We start from the raw sequence: 21,676 nt of genomic DNA on the forward strand, positions 1-21,676 counted from the left end.
TAACCCTCACAAGATCCAATGTCTCTCCATATCAGATTCCCCTCCCTCCAGTGACACTTTTATGTATTAGGTTAGTGCAAAAGTAAATGTGGTTTTTGCATTAAAGTAATGGCAAAAACCACAATTACTTTTGCACCAACCTAATATTACTATTTCTGATGCTACAAGTGGTTAACATCTGCCAGGGATCTGTCTCAGTCTTTTAACATTAAATGTATCAAAAATACTTAGAAACATTTTTGCCATGACACCAAAACAAACACAAAGGCATTATTTCCTAGTGTCTTCCAGTTCTCCATGTTTAAAGCAACCACCTATGAGGTTATAAGCTGCTCAACTGGTTTAAGGGGCCAATGAAGGGATGTGATGGACAGGATCTTACTGCTCCCTGGAATCCTAACATCAATCACCTGAAACACTTCCCCATCAAACAAGATCAACACATATGAACCACTGATATATATAATTTTTCTTCTAGGAAAATAAATATGAAACATGCTTTTAAACAATCATTTTATTGCTTGAGTACACAGACAAATTTATGCGACCAGGGCAGAGGCTGTAGATGATTCACTGAAAAAGAAAAAAGGGGAAAGAAAGAAAATCAGGATTAATACTGGTCCCTCCACATTCATTAACAGAATCTCCCCACTAATGGTGCTATTCTCAAACAGTTAATAAATCCAAACTATATAAAGTGCACCAAACTACTGAATACCTGAAACAACTCATTGTGTTCAAGCACAATGAATGAAGATGCTCACTCAGACATCCAAGGAAGAACTGGCCAACATAAGGAAAAACATTTCTGGTGGAAACTGCGAATGTCTGGCGACCAATCATCATAGTGAGCAATTCATGTGAAAATTAATTCAAACTCCTGGGAGTAGAGGTATGAAAGGAAAATCTACCTACTATCTAAGAGAGAGTCAAAGGGCTTATTCATGGTCTAAATCTGGGGTCTGCAACTATGGCCCTCTGCTTGTCTTTATTAAAGACAAGCAGCCACACCCATTCGATTATGTATTGCCTGTGGCTGCTTTCCCACTACCAGGCCAGAGCTCAAAGAGCAGTTAACAAAATAGCCCCCAAGGCTGAACATATTTACTACTAGGACTTTTACTACTGGCTGACTCCTATTCTTGATAACAACGACAAAAGAGTTGATACTTACTATTTCCAATTGGGAGGGAGGACTCGCTTGGTCTTATAATATCGAGCCAAACGGTGAATCCGGCTCTCTATCAGAATCAGACGGAATTTAGCATCCTTATCCTAAAAATAAAATTTGCTGCAATTCAAGAAAATCACCCAAAATGACCTAACATTATCAAACATTAATTTAATAAGAGAATGTAGAGCTACCATGCACTTTCTATAATGAAAATCTCTTTGGATAGAATTTGAACTTCAAAGCAGCACTACACTGGTTTGTGTACTAAGCCACCTTGGATAATTCAAACCAGATGCATTACATTTTACCGAAAAAATTTAGTACAAGCAGTCCTACTTAGCACCAGGTTTTATTTATTAGCTTACCTTTCTGTTCCTCTCAAGATGCTTTCGAACAGCAACTGCTTTCTTAATTAAATGGTAGAGATCTTCAGGAAGATCAGGAGCAAGTCCCTTAGACTTAAGAATTCTTAAAATTTTATTGCCTGTCACAAAACGTACTTGTGCAACACCATGTGAATCTCTCAGGATTACACCTGAAAAGGGAATCACGTTTTAACTTTCAACACGAAACACAAACTGGAGAATGTGATGATGTCAAGGCTCAGAAATCAGGGCATAGTTTCCTATCTGTAAGATGGGGGTATACTTTTATACATCACAGAAACCAACGTGAGAATGCACATAAAGCTCACTCAGACATCCAAGGAAGGTTTACCCAACACTAAGGAAAACCTTTCTGGTGGAAACTGCGAATGTTGGAAAACCATCATCACAGTGAGCTTGCTGGAATACAGATGACCAAAGGGATTAATGAGATTCCACAGCTAACATTTATTGAGAACTCTGGTCAGATATTCTTCTAAAAACTTTACACGTTATTTCTTTTAAACCTCTAATGAGCTCTGACTACTTACAATCTATGACATATTTTCTTTTGATGTGTCATACCTCCAATTAGACTACAAGCTCCAGGAGTACAGATATTTTGCACCCCCCTCCCCCTTTTAAGAGGTGGGCTCAGGTGGTGTGGCTCACGCCTGTAATCCCAGCACTTTGGGAGGCCGAGGCAGTGGATCACCTGAGGTCAGGAGTCTGAGACCAGCCTGGCCAACATGGTGAAACCTCGTCTCTACTAAAAATACAAAAATTAGCCGGGCGTGGTGGTGCGGCCTGTAGTCTCAGCTACTCCAGAGGCAGAGGCAGGAGAACTGCTTGCTTGAACCCAGGAGGCGGAGGTTGCAGTGAGCCGAGATCGTACCACTGCACTCCAGCCTGGGTGACAAAGTGAGAATCGGTCTCAAATAAAAACAAAAACACACAAATTAGCTGGCCTGCTGGCGGGCGCCTGTAATCCCACCTATTCGGGAGGCTGAGGCAGGAGAATCGCTTGAATCCAGGAGGTGGAGGTTGCAGTGAGCTGAGATCACGCCACTGCACTCCAGACTGGGCGACAAGAGCGAGACTGTCTCAAAAAAAAAAAAAGAGGTGGGGTCTCTCTGTCACCCAGGAGTGCAGTGGCTTCATCATAGCTCACTGCAGCCTGGGACTTCTGGGCTCAGGTGATCCTCCCACCTCTGCATCCCAAGTATCTGGGACTACAGGCACATTGCGGCTGGCTTTTTTGGGCGGGGGAGTAGGAGGGTAGTATGTTCTCAGGCCCCAGAACCATGTTCAGCACATAGAAGGTAAACATTTGCTGAATGAAGCCACTTGCACGAAGTCACACGCAGCTGAGATTCAAACCACACCTAACTGTGAGGAACTGTGTCAGGCACTCTGCTTAGCCAATTCCAACTCCTCCACTTGACAGCTGTGTGATTTGGGGCTGGTTAGTATCCAGCTGCACTGTGCCTCTGCTTCCTCAACTGTAAACTGGGGTGAAAGCCACGAAGATTTATTTCAAAGTATTGTGGTCAGAATTAAACGAAATCAGTACATGTGAAGTGCTTACAATGATGCCTCTAGCACGGTGGCGAGACCATAGTTTTGGCTATTTTAAAAATAACTTTACCATCTACTAGATCCTACAAGTCACACGAGGACAGGCGAAAGAGACTATATTAGACACAAACACTCACCGATCTGTGAAGGAGTAAGGCCCTTCTTGGCCAGTTTGTAAATCTGCTCCTTCACGTCGTCAGATGTCAACTTCAACCACTGTTATGGAATAGAAAGCAGCCTTAGGATGAGAACCCAGGAATGGCGCCGCAGAACAGCGGTCTCTCCTTCCGCAAAACCGCGCTCCTCATACACGCAAGTTCCTCACCCTGGCGTCGCTTCACCCGAGACAAATGCCAACCCCCTCCCCGGATTCTCCCCGGTCCCAGCGCGCTACTTACAGTGGGGACGCTGCGTCGATAGGGTAAAGCCGACTGGGACAGGCCCTTCCTGGGGAGAGAAGCAGTCTCGAGGTGAGGTGGCGGCTCGTGCCAGAGCAGCCCAGAACATCATCCCCTCGGCCCGCTGCCCACACTCCCTGTCTTCCTCCCACCCCCCGCCCAGCAATCCGGCTTGATACCCCGAGCTCACCCGGGAGCATGCATGCGACCCATGATGGCGGCGATCAGGCAACGAAAGGAGAGCGAGAGTGGAAACGCCGCAGGAAGCCACCCAACACGCAGGAAGTGACCTCACACGTCCCCGCTTCCTCTCACGCAGGAGGCGGAGCTACGCTGCGCAGCCACCTCCCGTCTGTGTGACTACATCTCCCGAAATGCATTTCAGCGTCGCAAGAGATCGTCAATCGGGCCTCATCCCGGCATGCATCGGTCTTTGGTCAGCCTTGTGGCCAGAGCGGGAATTTGAGGCTGACGCCAGCTTGCGTCGAAATTCCCTGTGGACGCCGAGATCATAAAGATTCGAATGCTGCGCTGGGGGTGGGTATGGAGCAGGTAGGGCTGGAAGAAGCAGCCATACACAGGTGTTTGCTCATTCACCAGTGCCTGGCTTTGTCCTGGCACTAGATCCCTCAGAGTCGGCCCTGCGCCTAATAAATTAACAGATACAATAGCATGTGATGAGGACCACACGGGAAGCCATGGCAGCGGCTACCGCCCAGCCAGCGCTTCCATTTCTCATTTCTAAATCCTACCCTAATCTGTCAGGGGAGAGTCGCTGACGGTGAAGAACCGGTCTAAGGAGTTGAACCAGGTCCCCACGGATGCCTGCCGCCCTCCGCACTCGAATTCTCCTGCGCAGGGCTCTGGGGCGCTGGGCTCGCCGGGGAGAAGGATTGGGCAGAAGCTTACGGAGCCATGTTCCCAAGTGAGAGAGTTGGCGGGCAGGGAAGAGCCTTGGGAGCAAGATTGCAAAGGCCAAGAGGATGAGGGATAAAATGAAGCATTTGAATTTCCTGGGAAAAGGGAACCGTCAAGGAAGAAGCTTTTTTTTTTTTTTTTTTTGAGACGGAGTTTCGCTCTTGATTCCCAGGCTGGAGTGCAATGGCGCGATCTCGGCTTGCCGCACCCTCCGCCTCCCGGGTTCAAGCGATTCTCCTGCCTCAGCCTCCTGAGTAGCTGGGATCACAGGCATGCGCCACCACTTCCAGCTAATTTTGTATTTTTAGTAGAGACGGGTTTTTCCATGTTGGTCAGGCTGGTCTTGAGCTCCCGACCTCAGGTGATCCGCCCGCCTCGGCCTCCCAAAGTGCTGGGATTACAGACGTGAGCCACCGCGCCTGGCCGAAAGAAGCTCTTTTAAGACAGACCTAGCCTGGGCAACATGGCGAAACCCCCTCTCTATAAATACAAAGAATTAGCCGGGCGTGCTCGCTCGTGCCTTTGGTTCCAGCTACGAAGGAGGCTGAGGTGGAGAATCTCTGGAGCCGCGAAGGACATTGCGGTGAGCCGAGATAGCACCACTGCGCGCCAGCCTGGGCAACAGAGCAAGACTCTGTCTTAAAAAAAAAAAAAAAAGGAAAGAAAGAAAAAGACTGACTCAGTGCCGGTACACAACAATGCGTTGAAAAAATGGGCAAATGAAGCAGCTTTTTAAATTTTTAAAAAGTAAGCATAGCTCTAGGAAGGAGGGAGGTCAGTGAAATCAAACTCCCGTCGACAAGCTTAAAGTAACTGGCAAGACGCTGGGAAACTAGATACTGAAACATCCGCTCTTAACTTTTAACCTGTCACTATTTGAAATAAAGTTATCAGGGATAGCCGGGCGCGGTGGCTCACGCCTGTAATCCCAGCACTTTGGGAGGCCGAGGCGGGGGGATCACGAGATCAAGAGATCGAGACCATCCTGGCTAACACGGTGAAACTCCGTCTCTACTAAAAATACAAAAAAATTAGACGGGCGTGGTGGCGGGCGCCTGTAGTCCCAGCTACTCAGGAGGCTGAGGCAGGAGAATGGCGTGAACCCGGGAGGCGGAGCTTGCAGTAAGCCACGATCGCACCACTGCACTCCAGCCTAGGTGGCAGAGCGAGACTCCGTCTCAAAAAAAAAGTATCAGGGATAAAGAGAGAACCCTTTATAACAACAAACGGGTCAGTTCTCCAAGAAAACAACACCCCTCCCCCCCAAAAAAAGCCATAATCTGTCACTATTTGATTAATAACTTTTCCCAAAGCATTAGGAATTTTAGTCAAATCGGGTACCCTATTTGGGTAATTTTTTTTCTAGCAAAGTTTATCATTAGCCAATTTTACATTTTTAGTTCAGATATGGAATAGGTATCTCAAATTTAATATGACTCCAATTCCCAAACCATGCCCCTTTGTTTCAGTTAAACACGATCCTGTTTGCTCAAACTTAATACAAACCTAGGCATCTCCATTTTTCTCTGATTTCCCTCTGTCATCCCAGCTCTACCACAAGAATGTATCACGAATATGTTCCCTTTGCCCCATTTCCACCTTCAGTCCTAGCCACCATCATCTCCTATCTGGGCAACTCGGTAGTATCCACACCGTCTGGTCACGTCCCCACTCTAAACACAACCCACTCTCCACCTAGCAGTCAGAGTGATCCATTAAATACATAAAGCAGATTAATTCATTGCTCCCCTGTGTAAATCCCTCCCATACTTTCTCAATGCACCTAAGATCCAATCCCTGGACCCACGTCTTGCCACTATCCCCCGATTCTAAACGCTCCAACCGCACTTACTCCTTTCTGATTCTACAAGGTAACGATGTGTTCCTTTCCTGCTTAGAGCCCTTCTTCTTGCTGAGCAAGCACTGCCTGAAGTGCTTGCTCTTCCTCAAGACCTTTTCAGGTCTCACTTTCACATCCTGGCCTCCATGTCATCTCAGGGTGGCTTTCCCTAAATAGGATCATCTAAAGTAGTCCTTCTTCCCAACACAATATCCTACTGATTACCTTCAAAGCACCCAAATCTCTAACATCCTTTCTAGTTGCTTGTTTGGTTGCCTGTCCACCTCCAATAAAAATTAGCTCTGAGAGTACAACGTTTATTGCTTTATCTCCAACACCCACAAGAGTGCCTGGCAGGAAGTTAGGTACTCAGTAATTATTTGAAAGAATGAACCTAAATAATGTCATTTTCCCCCCTTTGTAGATGTCTAGATTGTAGACATTATTTCAGGAAGATGATGGGAATAGTAGATTTAGCAATCTAGTCCCAGATTACAGGATGTCTGTGTGTAATTTGGGTTGTCAGTTAGTTATACATGAAGTTTTTTGTTTTTGTTTTTTGAGAGAGTCTCGTTCTGTCACCCAGGCTGGAGTGCAGTGGCCTGATCTTGGCTCACTGCAACCTGCACCTCCCGAGTTCAAGAGATTCTCCTGCGTCAGCCTCCCGAGTAGCTGGGACTACTGGCACCCGCCACCACGCCCGGCCAATTTTTGTATTTTAGTAGAGATGGGGGTTTCATCATGTTGGCCAGGCTGGTCTCAAACTCCTGATCTCAAGTGATCCGCCCGCCTCAGCCTCCCAAAGTGCTGGGATTACAGGTGTGAGCCACTGCACCCGGCCTGCCATAGTTATTTTATCTGGTAATGTTTGTATATTCAGTAATGATGATAAAATACGATGTAGTGCTGAGTTTTAATCAAACGGTGTTTGCCTTCTATTAAGCCATGCTCCATTGCCTTTATATGTGGCATGCTTTTGTGAGAGCTGCTTTTGCAAATTGGAAACTTCTAATTTTTTAGACAAAGGGAAAGTTATAATTTTAGTATCTAGAAAATAGTTACTGTTAATGCATTTATTAAGGGCAGAAGTTCAGTGATCAAATAGCTTTACAAACTGAATTTTTAATATTTTTTAATATTTATTTTAATATTTATTTTAATATTTTTTACTTTGATCCATTTTGAGTTAATTTTTTAATGTGGTGTAAGAGTCCTACTGATGCTTTTGCATGTGGTTATCCAGTTGTACCAGCACCATTTATTGGAAAAACCTTTTCTTTTTTTAAATGGTCAAAAAAAACCACAACTTTTTTTCTTTAAATGGTCTTGACAGTGTTGGTGTGTGTCTTTCCTGGATCATGATTCAAACAAATAAAAAGAACCAAATACTGATTCTTGAAATGAAAAAAATACAAGAATTGGCTGGGCATGATGGCTCCCGCCTGTAATCCCAACACTTTGGGAAGCCAAGGTGGACAGATTGCTTGAGCCCAGGTATTTGAGAGTTTGAGACCAGCCTGGGCAACATGGTGAAACCCCATTTCTACAAAAAATACAAAAATTAGCCAGGCATGGTGGCATGTGCCTGTAGTCCCAGCTATTTCAGAGGCTGAAGTGAGAGGATGATTTGAACCCAGGGAGGCTGAGGCTGCAGTGACCCATGATTGTGCCACTGCACTCCAACCTGGGCAACAGATTGAGACCCCGTCTCAAAAAAAGAAAAAGAAAATAGAACCACCAAAATTTAAAAACTAATGGATAGGTTAAACAGTTGGAAGTAGTGAATTAGAAAATAAGTCAGAAAAAATTATTGAGAATGCAGGGACAAAAAAAAAGAGACATGAAGAGAAGACATGGAAGAAGAGTGGAAATGTCTATTATACATTATACATTTAATCAGAGTTCGAAAAGGTGGCAGACAAAATGTTTGAAACGATAATGGCTAGCAAGTATTCAGAACTGAAGAAAGCTACTGATCCAGTTTTTTTTTTTTTTTTTTGAGACGGAGTCTCACTCTGTTGCCCAGGCTGGAGTGCAATGGCACAGTCTCAGCTCACTGCAACCTCTGCCTCCCGGGTTCAAGCGATTGTCCTGCCTCAGCCTCCCAAGTAGCTGGGACTACAGGTGCGTGCCACCACACCCAGCTAATTTTCGTATTTTTAGTAGAGATGGGGTTTCAGTATTTTGGCCAGGCTGGTCTTGAACTCCTGACCTCGTGATCTGCCCACCTCAGCCTCCCAAAGTGCTGGGATTATAGGCGTGAGCCACCACACCCGGCTTTTTGTTGTTGTTGTTGGAGACGAGTCTCGCTCTGTCGCCCAGGCTGGAATGCAGTGGCATGATCTCGGCTCACTGCCACCTCCGCTTCCCAGGTTCAAACAATTCTCCAGCCTCAGCTTCCTGTGTAGCTGGGATTACAGGCACGCGCCACCACGCCCGGCTAATTTTTAAATTTTTAGTAGAGGTGGGGGTTTCACCATATTGGCCAGGCTGGTCTCGAACTCCTGGCCTCGTGATCCGCCTGCCTCGGCCTCCCAAAGTGCTGGGATTATAGGGGTGAGCCACCGCACCCAGCCCTGATCCACAGTTTTAAGAATCTTAAATAGGGCGGCTGGGCGTGGTGGCTCACGCCTGTAATCCCAGCACTTTGGGAGGCCGAGGCGGGTGGATCACGAGGTCAGGAGATCGAAACCATCCTGGCCAACACGGTGAAACCCCGTCTCTACTAAAAATACAAAAAATTAGCCGGGCGTGGTGGCGGGCGCCTGTAGTCCCAGCTACTCAGAAGGCTGAGGCAGGAAAACGGCATGAACCTGGGAGGCGGAGCTTGCAGTAAGCCGAGATCGCGCCACTGCACTCCAGCCTGGGCGAGAGTGAGACTCCATCTCAAAAAAAAAATAAATAAATAAATAAATAATCTTAAATAGGATACATTCAAAGATATCCATACCTAGGAACATCTTAGTTAATACAGATGGAACAAGGTTAGCCCTAAGGTAATAACTATTGAAGCTGTGTGATGGATTCACTCATGGAGTTCATTATGCTGTTATCTAATTTTGTAAATGATTAAAGACTTGCATAATGAAGTTTTTCAAGAGTAAGGATGAAATAAAGATCCTTTTTTTTTCTGACAGAAACTGTCACCCCCAAAGCTGGCTCTAATTGAGTTACTGCTCTTTCATGGTCTCTGGGCCCTTTCACATGTCATCTTAGGGTCAGAGAACCACACCTTCACACTGTTACCATTACAGGATGAAGGTACTGTATAAGAAGAATCCACATTTCTCAGTTCTGTAGATACGTCTATAATATAACTGTTGCAGGACTACTTAATATCTTAAGTACCAAAGGCCAGGGACTATACTCACAGAAGCATTTCCCTTCTAAGAAATAGTGATGGGACTGTAGCAAAGTGGTTGCAATCCAGACCTTCAAAGAGTAACACTCAGGCCCGGCGTGGTGGCTGTAATCCCAGCACTTCGGGAGGCCGAGGCAGGCGGATCACTTGAGGTCAGGAATTTGAGACCAGCCTGGCCAACATGGCGAAACCCCATCTATTAATAAGGGAGGAGACCACCCCTCATATCGTCTTATGCCCAATTTCTGCCTCCAAAGAAAGAAGTAAAAACTAAAAGGCAGAAATGAAATCCACAGGCAGACAGCCCGCTGCCACAACCTGGGCCTGGTAGTTAAAGATTGACCCCTGACCTAATGGGTTATCTATAGATTACAGACATTGTATAGAAATGCACTGTGAAAATCCCTATCCTGTTTTGTTCCGATCTAATTACCGGTGCATGCAGCCCCCAGTCACATACCCCCGGCTTGCTCAATCACGACCCTCTCACACGCACCCCCTTAGAGTTGTGAGCCCTTAAAAGGGACAGGAATTGCTCCCTGGGGGGGCTTGGCTCGAGACAGGAGTCTTGCCAATGCCCGCGGCCGAATAAACCCCTTCCTTCTTTAACTCGGTGTCTGAGGAGTTTTGTCTGCGGCTTGTCCTGCTACACTAAAAATACAAAAATTACCCGGGCGTGGTTGTGTGTGCCTGTAGTTCCAGCTACTCAGGAGGCTGAGGCAGGAGAATCGCTTTAACCCAGGAGATGGAGGCTGCAGTGAGCCGAGATGTCGCCACTGCACTCCAGGCCTGGGAGACAAAGTAACTCTTGTCTCAAAAAAAAAAAAAAAAAAAAAAAGAGTTAACACTCAGAAGTCAGAATCTCTATTTGAACATTTTTAGGGGCAACTAACAGGTTAGTTCTGAAATTCAGGATTATTAAACCTAATAGACTCCTGGGTGAGATGCAAAGAACATCAAGAGTGAGCTCATTGCAAAGTCTGGAACCAAAAATGTTAGTATGTCAACAAGGAAAGAAATGATAGCAGAGTTCTTTTATTCCAGAAATATTTTAATACAATCGTAGTACAGTTATGAAGTCACATTCAATCCACTGAATATATTCAAGGTATTAATAAAAATATTATACATCTTTATTCACTATCTTAATATAATTAAAGTATTTGGTTCTTATAGATAAGATTAATTACCATATTCATTCATATATGCACTGCTAGTCAAACAACATGGAAATGAATGTATGGATTATGATAGTGGGGGTTCAGTCCTTTTTGATCTGAAGTCTAAGTTTCAAAAGTGAATGTTTTCTTTTTTAAATGCCACAATATTTGAATCCTAGAAAGAATAGGCAACTAATTTAAGGCAAGATATTGAAACTTTTATACAACTTTAATTTGAAAAAAGAAATGATCAAAGATCATACATGCCTTAACATTTAGATACCTATAGATTCATATAAAGGCAGTAATAAAAAAATCAGTGCAAGTTCTACATTGGGTTCCTCAGTAGAGAAAATAATAGGTTCTTTGAGTGAACCATTATCTTCAAATCCCAAAACACTGGCAAGAAGAAATAATTCTTCTGATGCAGGACAACATGTAGCATACTTATTTTTAGTCAATAAAGGTGAGTATAAAATATTGTGATTATACATAAAAATTAGTGTCTTGGCCAGTTTGTTAAACTTTTTTCAGATTTACTTTAATGTCAGCTTTTAAAAAATGCTTAAAAATCCAACTGATTTAAAATTTATTGATAGTAGTAGTGCAAAGAGGCTCCACTCTACTTTTTGGTACGGGCTGAAGATTAGCATTTCATAAAGAAATAAACTATATGTAAAATGTATGTGTGTTTGAATGAGTAAAGAAGGCACAAAATGAGTTAAATTAAGAGAAAACATTACCACTTGTTCTGAACTCTTAACTGTACAGTATTATAATATACACTTTTAGATATGAATCCAGATTTCTTATAATGGAAGTGACAGGACATTTTTTAGCTCTATTATTTGTGCTAAAAGACACTGTCATAATAGACTGCAAAAAGGCAGTACATGTTGAGTCTAATTAACGACCTCTACCAAGACAGTTTTTGTTTGTTTGTTTGTTTTTAAATTACAGTGGCTAAGTGATAACTGGTGGAATGGAATTCGGTCTCAAAAGCTTAAGTGAAAATTACTAGTACATTTGCATTTGCAAAGGTACTTACATACTTTAAGGAAATGTTAATGATCTGTGGAAAAAGCAAATGGTGGTGCTTTGATCTGCATTTTAATTAACTTATTAAATAGACAACACATTTTAACATTTAAAAAAGACATTCATATACCATACTCATGGGTTTAACTACATATGGACCATTAGTGTTAGGCACCAAAAACTTCAAGTCTTTCCCCCACCCCGTCCCAGTGATATATTATCAACTCTTCTATTTCTTCCCTGTAGGTATCACCATTTACATTAAACATTTGTGCAGTTCATAAAAATTCTGTTCTCGGCAACTGAATTGGCGATTGTCCTTTCTCTCTTGGTATTCTTTATTGCATATTTTGTCAGTTTTCTCACAGCAACCTGATTGGTACAATTTCTATTACCATTTTTAAAGTATCTGTATTTCTATTCTAACCATGAGTTATTATATATATGTATATATCCAAATTAACAAAATTGTGTCTGAAGTTGAGTAACTAATAAAAATGAATCTTACTCTTTTTTTCTTTTTTTTTAAGATGGAGTTTTGCTCGTCACCCAGGCAGGAGTGCAGTGGCGTGATCTCGGCTCACTGCAACCTCCACCTCCTGGGTTCAAGTGATTCTCCTGCCTCAGCCCCCCAAGTAGCTGGGATTACAGATGCCCGCTACCACGCCTGGCTAATTTTTGTGTAGACGGGGTTTCGCCATGTTGGCCAGGCTGGTCTCAAACTCCTGACCTCAGGTGATCCGCCCACCTTGGCCTCCCAAAGTGTTGGGATTACAGGCAGGAGCCACCGTGCCCGGCTGAAACTTACTCTTACTGGTTACTGTAGAATAATTTCAGCCCTGTCCCTTATGATTCTGAATCCAATTATATAAAGGAAAATAACTTCTCATGTGAATGTAAAATGTTTACATACGTAAGTAAGACAGTTTACAAGACAAACTGGTCTACACAGACAAAGGTCTATATTAAAGTTCAATCTGGACCCTAGAATTCTTGTCATGGGCCTCTTGTGAAGAGTCTGCCCTACTCAGGAATGGGCACATGGGTTAACAATTTTCACTTATTTACTGAGGGAGTGGAGTATAGATGTAGGGAGGTGAAATTACCATTCCTGGGAATAAATGTAGGATTTTAATGGAATGATAGAATTTATTTTACAATCACATTGGTGAGTCTTATTCAGGTATTAGGCTTAACTATTTAAATAACTAATTCATACATCAGAAGTAAAGGATTTTTTTGCGGGAAAAACATTAGTACATGTACATAATTTCTTGTCTTTAGTAAGCTGCAAGTGAGTGAAAACTATGTACTAATTATTTATCAAATCGGAAAAAAAATCAGAAACGAAGTGCCAGGGAAGCATATAAAGTTAAGGCACCATTATTTACAACATCAGTGATTGGCACTTATTCTGAAAAAGGCTTTAAAGACATGAATAAAAAGCAGTATTACGTTTTTCCCTACTTCTATAAACTACTTAGTAGTTCTTAACATAGCTATCTATTATTTGTGCTTTGTTTTTCAGCTCCATGAATAGCAGCTGGATTTTACGGTAACATCCTGCATTTTTCCTTTACTTTGGTGTTTGTGAACATTACACAGTGGTAAAGGCTATAAAAGGTGTATAACAGGAAAACACATATGCTTTGCCTCCTTATAGAAAACAATGCAAAATAGGTGGCTGAAGTGACATAGTACTGTCTCAAAGTCTTTTTCAGGAATTAGTATATATTAAGTTTAGGGTTTGTAGCATTCTACATAATGACTTTAAAACAGCAATGGCTTCCAAAAATTCAAAAAGGTTAGTTATGTGACTGTTGGTCCAACAGATGTGTTGAAATGCAGCAAGTATATTTAACTTTATAAGTTCTGTCCAAGTATAAAAATACTATACAAAATTAACAAGTGTGTGTGTGTCTGTGTGTGTGTGCATGTATGCATGCACATTTATAACTGTTCATGCTTCCAAAGCTCAGACATTCACTAGTTTACAAGTATGTTGCTGCAGTCAGCTGATACCATTTAACCGTCTCTTTGCTCAAGTTGAAATCTTTCAAAGGCAGGGTTACTCCACCCAAGAAAAAATTCTCCCGCAGAGATTCTGCACTGAGTACACTTAGTTGAAGTTCTCGCTGTCTTAGGGTTTCTTTGCTATATCCACTGTATACAAGCTACAACAAAGGAAAAAAGAACAGTAAATCACAAATTAAAGTTTGTTTGGTTTCTTGGAACATTTCAAGTGAAAACATGAGAATATTAGCCAAAGAGTGACCACAATGAGTGACACTGATTATGACACATCCGGTAGGTTCTGTCTCAATACTTTAGAAGGACATTTTGTATTTCAGGAGTCTTGGATTGTACTATCATTCCTGTGATGTCTGACATAGAGAGATACAAAGCGGGACTAATCATTAGCTAAAAAATAAAAACTAGAGGCCAGGCATGGTGGCTCACGCCTGTAATCCCAGCACTTTGGGAGGCTGAGGAGGGTGGATCGCCTGAGGTTAGGAGTTCGAGACCAGCCTGGCCAACATGGTGAAACCTTGTCTCTACTAAAAATACAAAAATTAGCTGAGCGTGGTGGCGGGTGCCTGTAATCCCAGCTACTCAGGAGGCCGAGGCAGGAGAATCGCTTGAATCTCGGAGGCGGAGGTTGCAGTGAGCCAAGATGGCCCCATTGCACTCCAGCCTGGGCAACATGAGCAAAACTCCGTCTAAAAAATAAATAAATAAAAAATAAAAATAAATGAAAACTAGAAACACAGTTTATCTGAGCTGGAGGTGATGGAAAAGGGAAAAGAAATTACAGTATCCCATAAGATGATCTAATAGCTGGGAGGAAAAAAAGAATGGAAGGAAGCTAATTGGGAGGTAATTATAATTATTCTGCAAAAAAGGAGGGATTAAATTTTCCTTTTGTTGTCTTTTTTTCTGTTGGATTTTTTAATACTATGAAATCATTTGATTATTCATAATTCAATACAAAATCACCAACTAAAAATGCAGTTTGCACCAAGTCTGGAGTGTTACAAAGCTATTCTGTTTCAAACTCACATCAACACTTAGAATTTTAATTTTTCCAGAATGCCTCATCATAAGTTTTGAGAAATATCTCCTTAACCTAGTCCTCACTGTTTGGCTAAAATAACTTAAAACAGCCAGGCACAGGGGCTCACGCCTGTAATCCCAGCACTTTGAGAGGCCAAGGCAGGTGGGATCACCTGAGGTCAGGAGTTCGAGACCAGCCTGGCCAACATGGTGAAACTCTGTCTCTACTAAAAAAACACAACACTAATTACACTACCTTTTAAGAATACCCGTTGGTCTTTACCAAGCATTGTATGTGCCTTTAAAGATGTCAAAGGATTGGCCGGACACGGTGGCTCATGCCTGTAATCCCAACACTGTGGGAGGCCAAGGCGGGTGGATCACCTGGGGTCAGGAGTTTGAGACCAGCCTGGGCAACAGGGCAAAACCCTGTCTCTATTAAAAATACAAAAATTAGCTGGGCATGGTGGCACATGCCTGTAGTCCCAGCTACTCGGGAGGTTGAGGCACAAGAATCACTTGAACTGGGAGGTGGAGGCTGCAGTGAGCTGAGATTGCACCACTGTGCTCTGGTCTGGGTGACAGAGTGAGAATCTGTCTCAAAAACAAACAAAAAAGTCAAAGGATTTTCTGTAGGTTTTAATAAATTTATAACCATAATGAGAAATCAGAATTATTTGCTTCCGATTTCTAATCAGACATTGTGTGGATATAATGTTAATTAATGTACAAAAAATGTGTTTATCCTAAAGAGAGAGAATTGGGGAGAACTTTAGCATGTTTTAATAGGCAGTAAGTTTATAAGTTTACTGTATTTCTCAGCGAAGTCACAGTTATACTCCATGCAATTCAGTTGATACTCTGCTTATTGCTTTTTTTTTTTTTTTTTTTTTTTTAAAGAGGCAGTGTCTCACTCTATTGCCCAGACTAGAGTGCAGTGGCACAATCATGGTTTACTGTAACCTCAAACTCAGGGGCTTAAGCGATCCTCCAGCCTCAGCCTCCCGAGTAGCTAGGACTACAGGTGCGTGCCATCATGCCTGGTCAATTTTTTTTTTAATTGTTTGTAGAATAGGGTGTCTCTATGTTGGCCAGGCTGGTCTCAAACGCCCAGCCTCAAGCAACCCTCCTGCCTTGGCTTTCCAAAGTGCTAAGATTAGAGGTACGAGCCACTACCTATGGCCCTGCTTTCAATTTTTTTTTTCTGAGAGACAGTCTGGCTCTGTTGCCTCAGTTGCAGTGCAGTGGCGCAATCATAGCATACTGAAGCCTCAACCTCTGAGGCTCAAGTGATCCTCCCACCTCAGTCTCTCGAGTAGCTGGGACAACAGGTGCACGCCACTATGCTAGGCTAATTTCTTATATTCTGTAGAGACAGGGTCTCACTATGTTGCCCTGGCTGGTCTAATACTCCTGGGCTCAACCAGTCCTCCTGCCTTGGCCTCCCAAAGTGTTGGGATTATAGGCATGAGCCACTGTACCTGGCCTGCTTTCAATTTTGAGTACTTTAAGAAGGTTACTAAAAGAGGAAAACAGGCTGGGTATGGTGGCTCATGCCTGTAATCCCAGCACTTTGGGAGGCTGAGGTGGGTGGATCACCTGAGTTCGAGACTAGCCTGGCCAAGATGGTAAAACCCCGACTTTACTAAAAATACAAAAAACAGCTGGGCGTGGTGGCGTTCACTTGTAGTCCCAGCTACTTGGGAGGCTGAGGCACGAGACTCACTTGAATCCCAGAGGCGGACATTGCAGTGAGTTGAGATTGCACCACTGCACTCCATCCTGGGTGACAGAGCGACAGTCCGTCTCACAAAAAAAAAAAAAAAGAGGAAAACATTGGAAAGACAATGATTTTGAAACTATATCCTATCAAATTAATTAAGGTAAAAGTACTAAAGATGTTTTAAAAGAATGGGAAGGACATCTGATCTTCAATTATCTGAAAGGGCTGCTGCATAGAAGGAAGAAGAATACCTGTGTGGTTCCAACAGGTACAACTGAGACCCCACAGATGGCCTCAGAAAATCAAGATTTTAGCTTTGTATAAAAAATAATCTCATGGCCGGGCACAGTGGCTCACGCCTGTAATCCCAGCACTTTGGGAGGCTGAGGCGGGTAGATCACCTGAGGTTGCGAGTTTACAACTAGCCTGACCAACATGGAGAAACCCGTCTCTACTAAAAATACAAAATCAGCCAGGCGTGGTGGCACATGCCTGTAATCCCAGCTACTCAGGAGGCTGAGGCAGGAGAATCACTTGAACTCAGGAGGCGGAGGTTGCAGTGAGCCAACATGGCTCTATTGCACTCTAGCCTGGGTAACAACAGCGAAACTCTGCCTCTAAAAATAAATAAAATAATATAATAATAATCATCATCTAAGAGGTGGAGCGATCTAAGACAAACTGAATAGTCTGGAAGTAATTAAGCACAGACTAGACAACCACTTTTTGTGACTATTATAGAGGGGGGTTCACACACTGGAAACGTAGTTGAATTATGGCTCCTAAGGTCTATGAGGGCTCTATTTTATATCATTTTGTTAAATACTATTGGACTGTTATTGGTGTACACTGTATAACAAATAGTTCAGCAACTGATACCTAAAAACTTTAAATTTTTTTTTTTTTTTGAGACAGGGTCTCACTCTGTTGCCCAGTCTGGAGTGCAGTGGCATGATCATGACTCACTGTGGCCTTGACCTCCTGGGCTCAAGCAATCCTTTGACCTCAGCCTCCCGAGGAGCTGGGATTACAGGTGTGTGCCACCATGCCTAGCTCATTTTTTTTCTTTTTTTTTTTTTGTAGAGATGGAATTTCATCATGTTGCCCAGGCTGGTCTCAAACTCCTGAGCTCAAGGGATGTATCCACCTTGGCCTCCCAAATTGCTAGGATTACAGGCATGAGCCACTGCGCCTGGCCTTAAAATGTTTTAAAATTTAAAATCTCAAAACAATGGACACAGAGAAGGGAACAACACACACTGGGGCCTGTTGGGGGATGGGATGGTGGGAGGGAGAACATAAGGAAAAATAGCTAATGCATGCTGGGCTTAATACCTAGGTGATAGGTTGATAGGTATGCAGACCACAATGGTACGTTTAGCTATGTAACAAACTTGCACATCCTGCTTACGCACGTCAGAACTTAAAAATGAAAATTAAAAAAATAATAAACCAAGGAAACTTCTAGAAATGATTTTAACTTACCATTTCATTGAATGTCGGATTCCTCGTTTTTCGTGAAATTTTGGTTTTACGTTTGGATGTTTTGTGGTTATCTGGAAGTAGGTATGTTTTGACATATGGATTTGGGTCAGCTCCATCTTCAGTAACCTAAAAAGAAAAGCAGTCCCTTAATAGTAATGCTTCCTACCAAGGTAAGGGTTTCCTCTACAACCATCATTCTTTGTAATCACTCACAAGATCTTTGATATGCATCACCATGATGAAAAGAGTACCATTTCGGTAAGAGATGGATAATTTCACAGCTCCTCCTATTTGGCCTGGAGTAGGACTGAAGGAACCTGCATCTGAAAATACAAATATTTTCATCTTTATTTACTGGTTGTAGTGGTTCAAGCTGCAATAAAAGGATTTTGCTTTATTTTCAAGACTGTCACATGTGGTGCGGACAGAAGGGAGGGGAAAAAGGAGTAAACAACCTGATAGGTCATTGATTTATACTTCTTTAGTAATCACATCTATTAGGAAAGTTATATTTATTCAGAAATAGACTGGCTTAGAAAGAATACTCCCATTCTCAGACTACAGCTAGTAAGCCTGCTGTCATTCTACCACATTCATTGAGAAGTTACAGACTTGCAGATCATGAGTTACCAATAAAGAGAAAAAAAATAATCTCACCTGCAGACCTAGCTATCCCTTCAGCTTTCTCATCACGAAGTAAAGGGTGGAAGAAAGTACAAACAAGATCACACTAAGAATAAAGAGAAAGCAATTCATTAGTTTAAATATTATGTAACACAAAAGGTATAAGATGTTATTACTTCTCATTTAGTAAGGTTACCTCTGCTACATCCGTTGAAGCATTCATCAAACTCTGTAAGTAACTGTTTAACTCAATTTTCCTTTTGGCTGCTACATCTTTTATGTGTGTTCTTCCTAGAACCATCCTATTAGGAAAGCTACAAAAGAAAAACAAAAACAAGTGGGATTTAAATAAGTACAATATTTCCTTAGAAATACACTTTTTTATATATACTTAAAGACAAAGTAGTCTTAATCCATTATAAAGTAATATTTTGTGGCCGGGCACGGTGGCTCATGGCCTTTGGGAGGCCAAGGCGGGTGGATCACTTGAGGTCAGGAGTTTGAAACCAGGTTGGCCAACATGATAAAACCCTGTCTCTACTAAAAATACAAAAATTAGCGTGCTGATGCCTATAATCAGATACCTATAATCCCAGCTACTCGGAAGGCTGAGGCAGAAAAATCACTTGAACCTGGGAAGCGGAAGTTGCAGTGAGCCGAGATCACTTACACTCCAGCCTGGGTGACAGAGCAAGTCTCCGTCTCAAAATAAAATAAGTGATTTTTTGTGATTTCTCTTCAAAGCATTGGAGATGACATCGTTCAGTCACCCATTATCCTTTTATGAGCCTTGGTTGAAAAGGTGTATATGTTGATTTCCTATATTTATTATTAGCTTGGTGCAAAAGTAACTGTGGTTTTTGACATTAAAAGTAATGGCAAAAAACGCAATTACTTTTGTACCTACTTAATACTTATTTTCTAATATTTCTTCTCGTTTAATCACTCATAAATATTTTATCCAGATCTGATCCCTAAAAAATAAAATCACTAGTCAATCAGCCATAAATATTACATATACCAGTAAAATCCACAAATAATAACATAAGGCCTAAGTAAGGTGCTGAAAGGATAATCTTAATTCCACTTATTTTGGTGGCAGTGGAAAAATGAAACTGTACACGGAAACAAACTCTAATACCCACTTCACCTCATCCTCACTTTTGAAATCTAGTCTGAAGAAAATATGAAAAAACTCGACACAGGAAATCTACTGGTCATTGAGCTACATTAAAACTGAAGACTCCCAAAGGGTATCAGATACAAAACCAAGATTTTGATTGACAGTCTCGATGATGTTTGCCTGTTATTTATTTATTTTTTTGAGACGGAGTCTCGCTCTGTTGCCCAGGCTAGAGTGCAGTGGTGCCATCTCAGCTCACTGCAAGCTCCACCTTCTGGGTTCACGCCATTCTCCTCCCTCAGCCTCCCGAGTAGCTGGGACTACAGGCGCCTGCCACCATGCCCAGCTAATTTTTTGTATTTTTTAGAAGAGATGGTTCACCGTGTTAGCCAGGATGGTCTCCATCTCCTGACCTCGTGATCCGCCCGCCTTGGCCTCCCAAAATGCTGGGATTATAGGTGTGAGCCATTGCGCCCGGCCATGCTTCAGTTTTTTTAGCAGAGGAGCTCAGTATGGCCCATGATAGATTATTTCTGCACTGATTTAGCATATGACTTTTTTTTTGGGGGGGGGGGGGACAGGGTCTCATTCTGTCACCCAGGCTGTAATGCAGTGATGTGATCTTGGCTCACTGCAACCTCCACATCCTGGTATCAATCAATCCTCTCACTTCAGCCTCCCGAGTAGCTGGGACTTCAGACATGTGCCACCAGCCCAGCTAATTTTTGTATTTTTTATAGAGATGGGGTTTCACCATGGTGCCCAGGCTAGTCTCCAACTCCTGGACTCAAGGTATCTCCCTGCCTCGGCCTCCCAAAGTGCTGGGATTATAAGCTTGTGAGCCACCACACCTGGCAGGATATGACTTTTTTCAAAACCAAGATGCCAAATTATTATCTTGTGTTGCTCACTATGGTAGAGACAGCAAAGTTAAAGCTTCAACAAGAGTTAGAAGTCTGAAAATCTCATATTTTAACATCCCGATCATTTATTCATTCAACAAAAACTTCCAGTTCCTTGTTTATGTCTGCTTTTGTATTAGGTCTTTATGACACAAAGGAAAATAAGCCACACATGGCCGATAATATCTTACTAAGTGTTAACACAAAGCTTTCCACCTACATTTGATAACAAGTTGTTTCCTACAAAAAGGATTAATGTACAAGGATGAATACATACCCTGGTAACTTCCAAAGTGGAAAAATAATACTGAGCTTATTGTGAAGTTCCTGAAATTCGTCAAATGTTCGGAAGACAAATGATGGTTCAATCTGTCCTTCCCTCAAAATTCGGACTACATAAATCTGAAAAGAAATCACACCACAAACACATAAAATTTATATTTAAAACCTTCTTTCCAGGCCGGGTGCAGTGGCTCATGCCTGTAATCCCAGCACTTTGGGAGGCCGAGGTGGGTGGATCAGCTGAGGTCAGGAGTTTGAGACCAGCCTGGGCAACACAGTAAAAGCACATCTCTACTAAACAAACAAAAATTAGCTGGGCATAGTGGTGCGTGCCTGTAATCCAAGCTACTTGGGAGGCTGAGGCAGGCAAATCACTTGAACCTGGGAGACAGAGGTTGCAGTGAACCGAGATGGCACTGTACTCCAACCTGGGCAACAGAGCGAGATTCCATCTCAAAAAAACCTTCTTTCCTATATTGATCTTAGCTAAAAGACCAAGAAGCAATAAAACCTCCTTTCCTGACAGAAAAGAAATTTATAGCTTAATTGTTATATGCAGTTCAAGTACTTTTATCTTGGTAATATATATGTCACCAATAGGAAAAAGCAAATATAAGTCATTGTATTTATAGCACATCTAACTACATTTTA

General features: G+C 42.4%; 2 protein-coding genes and 2 non-coding genes across 10 annotated transcripts in view; all 4 read right to left on the minus strand.

Annotated features, from left to right (window-relative positions):
- Positions 1–499: 499 nt before the first annotated feature.
- On the minus strand, positions 500–3,886 carry RPS13 (ribosomal protein S13). Its single transcript, XM_003312935.6, has 6 exons — positions 3,706–3,886; positions 3,516–3,564; positions 3,255–3,333; positions 1,540–1,709; positions 1,175–1,275; positions 500–573 (listed from the first exon to the last, which is right to left on the minus strand). Exons 1-6 carry the CDS (start codon positions 3,726–3,728, stop codon positions 540–542), a joined length of 456 nt encoding a protein of 151 aa, XP_003312983.1. The 5' UTR covers positions 3,729–3,886; the 3' UTR covers positions 500–539.
- LOC112204961 (small nucleolar RNA SNORD14) lies at positions 761–851 on the minus strand. The gene has a single exon (XR_002938689.2). It is a non-coding gene; the product is annotated as a small nucleolar RNA SNORD14 (small nucleolar RNA).
- Positions 1,865–1,954, minus strand: LOC112204958 (small nucleolar RNA SNORD14). The gene has a single exon (XR_002938686.1). It is a non-coding gene; the product is annotated as a small nucleolar RNA SNORD14 (small nucleolar RNA).
- Positions 3,887–10,667: 6,781 nt separating the features above from the next.
- The window catches only part of PIK3C2A (phosphatidylinositol-4-phosphate 3-kinase catalytic subunit type 2 alpha), a 120,777-nt gene continuing 109,768 nt past the window's right edge, over positions 10,668–21,676 (minus strand). For 4 of the 7 annotated variants that reach the window (XM_009460000.4, XM_054661205.2, XM_001172532.5 and 1 more), the window contains 6 exons: positions 21,021–21,145; positions 18,915–19,032; positions 18,752–18,824; positions 18,308–18,417; positions 18,095–18,220; positions 10,668–14,006 (listed from right to left, as the gene is read on the minus strand). In XM_009460000.4, the coding sequence (XP_009458275.2) occupies positions 13,824–14,006; positions 18,095–18,220; positions 18,308–18,417; positions 18,752–18,824; positions 18,915–19,032; positions 21,021–21,145 (735 nt within the window). In that variant the 3' untranslated portion in view covers positions 10,668–13,823. The remainder of the gene's footprint in view (positions 14,007–18,094; positions 18,221–18,307; positions 18,418–18,751; positions 18,825–18,914; positions 19,033–21,020; positions 21,146–21,676) is intronic. The other 3 variants (XR_010147496.1, XR_010147497.1, XR_010147498.1) reach the window with 3 other exon arrangements.

This window comes from Pan troglodytes, chromosome 9 (genome assembly GCF_028858775.2).
Source record: "Pan troglodytes isolate AG18354 chromosome 9, NHGRI_mPanTro3-v2.0_pri, whole genome shotgun sequence".
In the NCBI taxonomy this organism is placed as follows: Eukaryota; Metazoa; Chordata; class Mammalia; order Primates; family Hominidae; genus Pan; species Pan troglodytes.

Excerpts from the sequence above, each read along its gene's own strand:
- RPS13 (XM_003312935.6), bottom strand. The coding sequence starts at position 3,728 with ATGGGTCGCATGCATGCTCCCGG. Across the intron at positions 3,565-3,705 it reads GGTCGCATGCATGCTCCCGG|GAAGGGCCTGTCCCAGTCGG; the intron begins GTGAGCTCGGGG and ends TTCTCTCCCCAG. Across the intron at positions 574-1,174 it reads CTCCCTCCCAATTGGAAATA|TGAATCATCTACAGCCTCTG; the intron begins GTAAGTATCAAC and ends TTTCTTTTTCAG.